The sequence below is a fragment of the Dendroctonus ponderosae genome, unplaced genomic scaffold (assembly GCF_020466585.1).
Source record: "Dendroctonus ponderosae isolate FM_Combo_2020 unplaced genomic scaffold, Dpon_F_20191213v2 Dpon_F_20191213_532, whole genome shotgun sequence".
NCBI lineage: Eukaryota > Metazoa > Arthropoda > Insecta > Coleoptera > Curculionidae > Dendroctonus > Dendroctonus ponderosae.
The window spans coordinates 1532-13106 of NW_026018747.1; the positions used below are offsets into that span (position 1 = coordinate 1532).

Here is an 11575-nt window from a genome sequence, read left to right on the forward strand (position 1 = left end):
GAATGAGGATAGCTAAGGAAAATCCTTTTCTGAAATAAGAAATTCGAAAATGAAGAAGTCGTTAGTGTAAGCGCCTAGCGTAACCATACGGTTACACTGACGCAAACAGTCTCATAACTCATGGTTCCAACTTTTAAAATGTTTGTCTATCTATATATACTCTCTATGATGTTTACTTGGTATGTTAGGGATGTTACGTGTAGTTTAGAACGAATAACTGGGCTATAGTTTGCTATAATTGACAATCAGCATCCTTTAAGCTAACTGATTTTAATGGAGTAAAATGTCTCATTTGCAGCCAAAGGACAAAGATCTCCAACGATTTCTTTTATTTCCCAAACGCAAATTAAGGATATTGGTGGAACTGTGGAACTATCATGTTCAGTTCAGTACACTCAGGACTATTCTGTTGTATGGATGAAATTGGACACTGGAAGCAGTTTACCTATTTCAACTGGCAGCTCTCTCATCCTACATGACTCTAGGTTCTCCCTCAGATATGATCCGGTAATACATACTTCCTATTAAACCTAGATCTATTTTCTAGACGTTCTACTATAATACTTAAACTCATCAACGCTTTATAAATAACAATAAATTATTATGACAGAACATTATTATGTACTCTAGGCCAGTTCCACTTATGTTCTGCAAATCAAGGACATGCAAGAGACCGATGCAGGAACTTACGCGTGCCAAATTCTCATCTCTCCAAGCAATAGAGTAAGCGCGGAAGTACAAGTGCAAGTTCGTCGACCTCCCTTCATTTCGGATAACTCTACAAGATCTGTCGTAGTAGCAGAAGGCAGTGGTACTTATCTTTTCATTATTTTATCTTTCGCTTCCTGGTTCAGTTGGAAATTGCAGAATAATTATAGTTTATTACATACCTAGGTCGAGAAGTAGGCTATTATATACCGAGCACTTTTATGTATGTGCGAGTTATTTAATAGCCTTCTCGACCGAAGCGCATATACTTAGATTTTTTTTGCTACTAACACTTACTACACACACATGATTGCCTAAAATTGATTTAATTATATTTTGAATTTCCCATTAATGTTATAAGTGTCCCAAGACTTAATAGCTTGAGGTTCAGCTGTGAAACTGCCGTAATATAATTTACTTGTCTCCAGAAAGCAGATACAAATTTTATGAAAAACTTCTGGGCAAAGCCAAAATTGGTGAATCTTAAAGTTACAGTAATTTTAGAAGTAAAAATGGATGGAATCTCACTTGAACTTAGAGAGGTGGGGAAACTAAAAATAATGAAAAACGTAAATGGCTTTCATTATTTACCTATAGGGACTTTTTTATTATTGTTTTTATTGACGTATGGAGAAGAATATACTTCTCACTATAGGTCAATAAAAATAGTGATGACTTCTCAGATTAGGAGTAAAACGAAAATTCATTTCAGCTGTTGATATGGAATGTTATGCTGGAGGCTTTCCTGTGCCACGAATTACATGGAGGCGTGAAAATAACGCGGTTTTGCCTACAGGGGGATCTATAAGCCGAGGTAATACGCTGAAAATCAAAGGGATCAAGAAAGAGGATCGTGGAACTTACTATTGTATTGCGGAAAATGGCGTTGGACAGGGAGCAAGACGTGAGTGGTATTATTTCAGCTTTATATTTAACCTCTCTTTTGCATTAGATATACTGAATGAATTGATATACTAAATGAATTACAAATAAAGTTTGCATCGAAAGTACTCGGAAACATACGTGTATTTTGATTTTTAGGTAATATTGCTGTCGAAGTAGAATTTGCACCTGTGGTAACAGTGCCAAGGCCTCGTTTGGGCCAGGCTTTGCAATACGATATGGATCTCGAGTGCCACGTTGAAGCTTACCCCCTACCCGCAATTACCTGGGAAAAGGATGATATTACTCTAGTAAATAATCAGCATAATATGATATCTCACTTTGCTGTTGCTGATGAGTTTACTGACACTACATTAAGAGTAAGCAGATGTGTATTGTTAACATTGTATTGTAAGACATGTTCAAAATGTATTCAGAAAATAAGTGTTTTGGTTTAATTACAGGTAATAACAATTGAAAAGAGGCAGTATGGGCAGTATGTGTGCAAGGCAGCAAATAGGTTGGGTACATCGGAGGGCAGAGTTGAGCTTTTTGGTAAGTACTCTGTAACCATATATTATATACAAGGTGCGTTTTTCTTTCGATGACTAGTACAGTTATCTTGGATACTATAGCAGATATAGATAGATACGAAAAGAGTTAAATGGGCTTTTTGCGAAATTGAGTTTTGCACTCTGCTCGAAACTAATTTTCTTTTTCTAAAGTTTCACAGGTGTCAAGAGATATTGGAAGAAAACTAATTTATGGCAAATTTTTAAATAACTCCTAGTTCAGTCAGCATTAATCTGACAGATTGACACTAAATAGAAAAGCTTTAGGAAATTGCATTCCAAATAAAATGACAGAAGACTTTTTTACAAAGTAACTCATTTTTGACATGAAATAAACTTTGGTTGTTTTTTTATGGGAATTATATTTGATTATGCCTTTATTAAATAGACTCTTAGAAATAATTTCAGTGACATATACCGTTAGTTTTTTTTTGAAAATGAAGTGTTTGAATAATTTTTACTTTTTTAATGTAGTTGATCGAAGTTAGCCATGGAAAATAGTATGAAGCATACAGCATTGTTTTCATAGTAACAAATAATGCAATATTTATTTTGACAACTACCTTAAAGTTGGCAATAAAGTTATTTTAATTAAAACAGCAACTCATGTAAATTATTTGTTATAAAAATCAAAACATGCTAACAATAATTAAAATTGAACGCTAGAAACTATAATTTTTGTTGTAAATTTTTTTCAAAAAGTCCACCATTATTATCGATTGAAATATTGCAGCGCTTTAAAACTAAACAAGTTGCTTTTCTAATTGACTGACCATCAATATTTTCAAATGTTCTAACAACAGCTTCTTTAAGTTCATATAAATTGCCCTATTTACTTTTATAAACTGTGTTTTTTACRGCTCCCCACAAAAAAAAATAAAACTGAAAAATCGATAGAGRKGGCCATAAAGTAGGACCCTTTCTTCCAATCTTTCCAATTTTTTWGTTTTTTAATATAAAAATAATGTACCGTGGATGGCCGAGTATCAAACTCTTTCTTCAGCTTTCAACTTTTATTCCACTCGGTACAACTTTAAGGAAAACACGCGTTTCCGACTCGCGGGGTTTAACCTTCTTCTGCACTCCGTCGCTGCTGTCACTTCACTCTCCCCGTCTGGATCTCGTCGTCGCTTATATAATTTCCTCCAGGTAACCCAGATGGTTCTCGAAATCTCCAGAGCAGGTGCGAAACTTCCCGCTTGTCAGTGTCATATTTGACAGTAAATGGGGCGCAAATGGGGCTCCGATTTACTGAAATACCATGAATTTTGATCCCTCCATTTCAAACGTGCGTTCCCCTGGCCATTTCCGTTACAATAATATCTTAATTTTTGTTTTTGAATGCTTAAGTATTCCAATTTTCTACCAATTAGACATGGGACAATTTGAAAATAATGCTTAATAACAACGTTGACATTCGATTTTCAACTATTAATATCTTCTAGAAATTATCGGAAATTTTTTTTTCAATATTTGTCTCCTACTCTCTAAGTGAACCTCTATTACCCCTTAAAAGGAATTACGCCAATTTTGAATCACCCTGTATAGTTGTCATTTACAAAAAGTCAAGTTTGTGTCATATGTCAAAAATCACAGTTAATTTGTAGAAATGTTTCATGTCATTTTATTTGGAATGCAATTTGTCAGATTAATATTGACTGAACTAGGACTCATTTAAAAATCTACCATAAATCAATCGTTTTTTTTCACAAATCTCATGACTCGTCAAATTTTACAAAAATAAATTTGGTTTTCCAGTAGAGCATTTAAAACTACGTCTCCTTGTCGATTTAACCTTCGTTCTATCTGCTGCATTTTTCAAGATCCCTGTACTAGTCATCGAAAAAAACTCACCCTGTATGTATGTAATTCTAAACATGTCAATGGAATGATGTACGGAGTACTTGAATAAAATATTTTCTTATTTAACGTAGGATGTTTTAACATTGAAATAATATTTTTGAATTGCATCTGCCAGTATGTATGCGGTAATAAAAAATTGGCTTCTTTGGCTGTATGAAGTTTTTTAGTCTTTTTGTTAGAACACATGAACACATATAAAACTTCAATTTTTCACTAATGATTTGAATACCTCTACACTTAATTTTGAAGTGTAGCTGCTTTAGCAAATTATGCATTAAGCGTTATAAAATAGTTCACTTGCGGTAAAGACATATATTCGAATAAGAATTGTTTTGAAAAATGCGATTCAAGTTTTTTTTTAAATTGGCAAATGTATTACGCATAGATACTTTCCAGCTACATAGACAAAAATAGATAATTTCTTCTGTAACGATAATTTGCGTTATCATGAGAAGTCACATAATTTCTGCCAGATGATAACAGATACGCGAGGATAGAGAAGTGCATGACATTGATAAATAATATAAAATATAATTTTCTATGTATTTAAATCTTTCCTCTTCACAGAATATGAGTATGAATGTACGGTGATTTAAATTGACGTCATTCCTCTGAAGATAAAAAAAACACAATTTTTGCAAAAAAAACTAAATCAGAACTTTGTCATTCCTTTATAATTTGCATTTGCAAGCCACGTTTTTTTCTATTAATATTACGTAGAGGCCCTAATGCTAAAATTAACTAAAAGGTAAATAGAAAAAATATCGATAGAACTATAAATTTGCCTTTATTAAATTGAGAAAAATTCAATGTTTCAAAACTTAGTTATTCAATTGAGTTCCGAAAGGACAATATGATGGCCCTTAGTCACATATGTGATTTTTTTATAATATTTTTTTAGTATCACCGTTTAGATATATTCTATTACGTGAAAAAGCATACCGAAAAAAGTCTGGTGTCACAGAAGCCTTTTCAGTTGAAAATGCTATTTATTATGGGTATAACCGCTCATTCGACAGCACAAATGTCATAAAAACGGCCTCCCACATTTACGTTGCTGGTCTGGTCGGTAAATTTTCCTAACTCCTATTCTTTCTTTTGTAGCCTGTAATACGTTCGATTCTATTTTGTCCAGAGTTCGTTTACATTATCCTCCTTTTTTAATGGATTTATCTTGAATCATCTAGTCGTTCTTTGTAAAGCCACTTTGTAGTTTGGTCCTCTAAAGACCCTATTTTTAACTTTTCGGCATGTTTGGGAGACTTTGACTTGTTTGGTGGAATCTTGATTAAAATTTTGTTGCTTCTGACTAATTTATCATATGAACCTATATTGGGCGATGTCAAAGCTCTTACGTCAAGAAATTGTTCCGGTACAATTTCTCTGTTGGTTATTATGTAATCGATTGTAGAATGCTTTTATGGGTCAGAGTTACAAAAGCTGTGACTTTAAAATTGAATGCATATGTGCCATAACAACAATGGTTCGAACAAATAACATATATATATTTGATTTAACATCAACATATTTGATTTTTATTTTTTCTAGAATTTATAGTCGCTTTTACGCTGGAAGTTTTGTCCGGGGTATTTAGAGAGTACAAAGAAAATTATTTAAAAATGCACGCAAAAGTGAGCTACTTGCAAAAAACGAAATCAGAAATTTGGCAACAATATATTTAATTAACACCTGTAAATGATATTTTATTATTCACTTTACATAGATATCTAATGCTTTAAGCGCAAATCAGCAAAGGTAGCAGATGAAACTAACACACAAATGGAAAAACATATATTTTATAGCTGATTGACTATAAATTCGCCACTAATCAGTTGAGAACAACCGAATATTTATGAATCTAGTTTTTCCAGTGCGCTTTTAAAGCAATTATGCAGGGTGATTTACAACCTTATGGACACCAAGCAGGGGCGTGTAGAGGACAATTGAGTTGCAATTTAAGTTTTTTTTCAGGCCCAAGGTTAACGAGATACAGGGTGTTAAAGTTTTAAAACAAATATTGGTATTTTCTCTTTAACTCTTACAGTTTATGAGATATTTTGAACGTAGCCTACTGTTTAGACCCTGTACCGGTAGGTGAGCTAACTGATTGCGAAAATCTGCAGGGCGTTTTTTTCTAGTGTCATACCCCCTTCTACCCTGCGAAGTTTTTTGTGGTGCGTCACTGACTTCGACCGAACAACATTTTAAATTTGTTGTCCAATTTAAGATTTTTTTTTATCTCTTGCAGTTTTTTCGTATCTGCYTTTGTTTTCGAGTTATTTATTTTGTCATAGTGGGCTGTGGTACTTTTTGCTGGASATTTGGATGTCAAATCTGACGTCTCGTAAGTTAAACGCATCAATTTCCTTGTGTACCTAAAGGTTTTTTTCGTAAAATCAATCTGTTTTTAATAAYAGTGGATGAAAAATTTTAATTCAATGAGCAAGTTAATTTTCCATTAAGGTTTTGTGAGAGTAACTGTCCAAGAAATGTGGTGGAGCACCGAAGATTTTGAAATCGTGTGATTTGAAGTCGACACACGTTTGTTAAAGTTGAACGGAAAGCTCGGGAGACGGGCTCTCTTTGCCAACGCAATAAGGGAGGTTGCATTTACGCAGTGACCGCAAGAAATGAGAAGCAAATTTTACGCCATATTGAAAATGAACCCGAAACCAGTACCTGAAAAATATTCGGGCAATTTAACATACCACAGTCCACTATACATCGAGTTATACGACGTAATGTGCTGCATCCCTATCATTTTCAAAAAGTTCAAGAACTGTTACCGTTAGACCCATGAATGATTTTTTGTAGTTCCATTTTAAATCAGAACGTTTGTTTTCACAGAAGTATCTTTTTCACTGATGAAACCTGCTTTAGGCGGAGGGAAATCACAAATCTACACAACAGCCATGAATATTCCAATCAAAATCTATCCATCATTACCGCAGAGAATTTAAATTTAATGTCTAGGCCGGAATCGTTGGGCGATATTTGTTCGATGTGCGATATCGATATATATTTTATAAACGTTCGTGAATTTTTGAACCGACAGTTTCGAAATAGATGGATAGGTCGCGGAAATAATTTCCCGCTTCGCTGGCTACCGCGATAGCCAGATTTGAATACGTGTGATTTTTTTCTGTGGGGGACTGTAAAAGAATATGTATATTCAACGCCTGTTGAAACTACATAATATTTATGGAATCGTATCAGTAATAAATGTAACATTATAAAAAATTACATTCAATTATTGGATAAAGTGGACTTTAATTTTCGACGAGGAGTCCGTTTGTGCTTTAGAGAAAACGGAGCCATTTTGAGCAGCACCTTTAATTTATAATTTTTTTTAGGATTAGCTTACAGTAGAGAAACCTCAATTATTGTAACATAAATTAACGTTAAAAACTCGTTAGCCATCCCTATTTTAACTTCAACTGGCAGTTCAAGCTTTCACAGAAAAGTGTTAACAAAAGCACACAAAAAAATTTATAAAAAAATTCATAGAAAATATATATGCAAATAAATCGAAAATGAAGATTCGAAAAAACTGCAAACATGAGGCTAAGTTCAAAATTTGAGCAAAATATAAATTGTAGGAGTTAAAGAAAAAATAACAATAATTTTTAAAAATTTAACACCCTGTATCTCGTTAATTATGGGCCTGAGAAGCTGTATAAGGTGGTGAATAACCCTGTGTTAACACAATTTGAATGCGTGTATGAAACTAGAATGAAGTGGTATATCCTTAATTTACTAGATAACTTAACACACTCTCAGTCAAGTGTTAACAAACTTCCACATTTTCATAACTTCAGTTTCAATGTTAATGCTTGGGTGCGCCTAGTTTTATGTTAAAGCTCTTCTGCATGAATTACTTGATATAGAGTGCCAAAGTGGAATAACGCCAATTTTGAATCTTCCTGTATTTGGAATTTACCCATGCTTCGTGGATGTTACAAAGTTTATCTTGTGAATCTGACGCTTAACCGATCTGTTCAACATTTACCCGTCATACAGTCATACATAAGTCTGTTCAATTGGCTGCGATTGCATTTTGTTTTGAATTAAAGTTGAGTGAGCATAGTATTATAATAAAATTCTACTCTTGCAAATGGTAATGCTAATATTGCATGAGTACTGGAGTGGAGGAAATGTTTTCACATATTCATACCGTTACCTGAAATATTAGAGAAATAGTTAATTGAGCGGCGCAAGTATAATTTCTGTAATTTTAATTAGTGCATCAGGTAGTTTAGTTATTAGCCATTGCTTTGTTTGTGTGTAGAGTCCATTATTCCTGTATGCCCGCCGGCCTGTGGTTCCACTCGATACGGGGACGCTTCCACACTCTCGACGAGCACAGTGGCCTTATTTTTTACATTACTGATTTGCATATATAGGTAAGTAAACTTCACCACATAAGCGATAATTTATGCATGGTATTATAGTAACATAGGTTCTTGGGATTTTACTTTAAAATTGTTTTTTCTCTTACAAGACGTTAAATCATTCTAGACTATTTGAAATTAGTTAAAAAAAACCTTTAAAAACATTTTTATGTTCAGATTATTGAAAATCAATGTGTCCTGTTGTTTTTAAACATATTTTGAAACTTGGTAAAGTAGTTTATAAATGTTGATAGAGCGTTGTTCTATTTCAGAAATTTCACAGCCCAACGTTAATTATCCTGGTTTAATCTGGATAAGCAAAGCTAGTAAATTCCAATCAGCTTACATGGTGGTGCTTGTGATTGCACAAAGTCTGCAAATATAAAAAAACGGAATTTGATTCTACTATTGATAACCAGTACCATTTTTTGCAATAAGCGATTAAGTTGATATTAGCAATGTAAACAACTAGTCTTGTTTGTTTTACTACTTTACTTGTATACACCAATGTGTAATACGTTATACACCATCATTTGAGGCACAACCAATACAATTTTAAATTGAATATAATAAATGTTGCACATACTGAGCTCAGCTTTCTGTATGTTGTGAGTGATGCAATAAGGCACTAATATGGTTGTGACAGTACAACTTGTAAGAAGTGATTGTTTAGTAATAAATACTTTAATTATAGGCATCATCTGAAAGGTCCAACAGTCTGAGTGATTTTTCCGCAATTTGCATCTTCTTATTGTTTACCATTCAATTACTGTAAATTGATAATTCTATTTTATTTCAGGGAAATTTTATTAGTTTTCATGAAATAAAATAAAAATATGTTTTATACAAACTATAATCAAAGTCTTGTATCAGATTTTTCAGGCTGTTTTTGACATATAAAGTACAAATTGCTAAACAATTGGCGAAATTACTTGATATTATACATATACTTAGTTGTATAGTTTTTTGAACATTTTTTACTCACTTTGCAAACCTCTATTGGGGAAAATCTCATTTAATGATACAATTGCATTATATTTACTCTTTTATTGCAGCTTATTTCTGTTCTCAACTGATATATTTTTAATTACATTCGTCCATTTTACGTGTTATAGTAGTTAGAAGGGTATTAATGCACTGAAAACGTGTACATTTTGTTCACCTTTTCAGTAACTTTTATAGGATAGTTTATTTTAGTTTTAGTTAGATAAATTACAATTAAAGGTCTTGTAAATCAAAGGTGCCCATAAATTCACACTTTATTGGATGCGAAAGAAATCTTAAATCAAACTTAATTTTCTAATTTCTAAGAAACAAATCGACATGTGCATTTCAACGGAAGAACCTGGATCTTATTAACGAATTATATTATATGGCAGAAATTACATGGTCTGTATATATAATTAGTAGACAGAATTGTGACACGGTCAAAGTTGGACTTCAATGCATTTACTAGTTACTACATTCTAATGTACACAAATGTAAGTCTATTATTAAATATATACGTTACGGTATGTATCCGTAATTTAAGATTTTTACATAGTCATAAATGTTTTTTTAGTTAAGTAGAGTTATCATTTACAACTTTTCTAGAGATTATTCGAAATTATTTTCTATTTTTCTAGTGATCTACTAATAATTTTCATTTATTTATTAAGGGTTTGTGATTATCAGCATTTCTGTTAGTTTAACAGTAGGTAGATATTATATTACATACTTCTGTACTTGTACTAATTTTTACCTTTGTATTATATTGTGCAGCATCTATGACCTAAGTTTTATGTGTCTATATGTTTTTGTACCAATAAGAATAAATGAATGTATAGAACGTTTTGGTAAAGAGCTTGCTCTAGTAAACCCTTAAAATTTTAATCATTACTTAATCGTCAGATAGCCAATCAGTCTAAACTGCTCAACAAAATAAACGTTACTTTGGAACTCGATAAGTTCTGACTGCTACAAGCTATTTGATTCATGTTTGAATTGTTGTGTAGCACAATTCCCTTTCTATTAGTGTTTTTACAAAAAACTACTGCTTCAGTTACAGTTTCTACAGGGTGGCAAATGAAGCAATGCAAAATTTGTGAAAGTTTGACATGCTCCCAATTGAACAAACATTTTTTTTCATTTTAGCATGAAAGGCATAGAGACATGGACTTCAAATCTCAAAACGATTTTTCAATTTTTTTCTATCTTTTTTATTTACAGGGTGATGTCAAAAAATCGACTTTTTGATTTTACAGTGATAGCATTTTTTCTCTTTGACCGATTTTCAAAATCTACAGCTGCTACTGAAGCTAAAACGTCATGTAAAAAGATACAAGTAAGACAAAAATTCAATCCACAGAATTGTATTAAGAGACATATAATCGGAATTGCCCCTGAAATTTGGTATTATGGTATATGTACTTTGAACTGAAGTTAAATTTACTTCGCATGCTAATGTATGTTTCAATCATATTCTCAATTTTAAAATGAGCTTGAATATTTAACATTTGCTTCTTTTAATAATGGGCCGTCGACGACGACTTCGACAGAAAAAAAAAATTCTGGGTACACCCATTACTAAGTGAACGGCCTAAAAAGGGTAGATGATGACACATTTTTTGGCTCCTTTAAAACCACAAAGAAATTATTCTATACTGAACAATGAAGTTGCCGGATTAAATACAACAATGAGAAGTTACATTTCAGTTGAAGAAAAACTTTCAATAACATTGAGCTAAGGCATTCACATAATTTATATTTAATTAATTTTATTATGAGAAATACATTTGTACTTATAACATAAAACACATATATTTTATAAATAAACACGTATTAAGAAATTTTGTATCACAAAAACAAAACTTAAAAATCTACGAAAGAATAATTGTTACGCTTGATTGTCCTGGTTGTGGCGCTGCAGTGAGAAGCGCAGCAGAGTGGCCTGTGTGAAAAGGCGCTAGGCACTTCTCGCAGTTTCCTATACGTTGAATTCTGATACCAGAGTAAGATATACTATCAATASTGAGTAAGAAGTGATTTTTTGACAAGTTAAGGTTTAAAAAAAAATTGAAAAATTAAAATTACAAAATGACACCAATCTTAAAGAACGCACACAACTAAGCATTAACACCATTATTGAACTTTTAACAATATGTGTAAAGTCAACTTACT

At 32.5% G+C, this 11575-nt stretch overlaps 1 protein-coding gene across 1 annotated transcript; it reads left to right on the forward strand.

Annotated features, from left to right (window-relative positions):
* Positions 1-282: 282 nt before the first annotated feature.
* LOC125504702 (lachesin-like) lies at positions 283-10244 on the forward strand (the record flags this gene model as incomplete). Its single annotated transcript, XM_048667077.1, has 7 exons — positions 283-507; positions 631-811; positions 1421-1612; positions 1750-1970; positions 2055-2145; positions 8314-8428; positions 8689-10244. Coding segments are annotated over 7 exons (1047 nt in total), but the record flags the coding sequence as incomplete, so codon positions are not given.
* Between the last annotated feature and the right edge of the window lie 1331 nt (positions 10245-11575).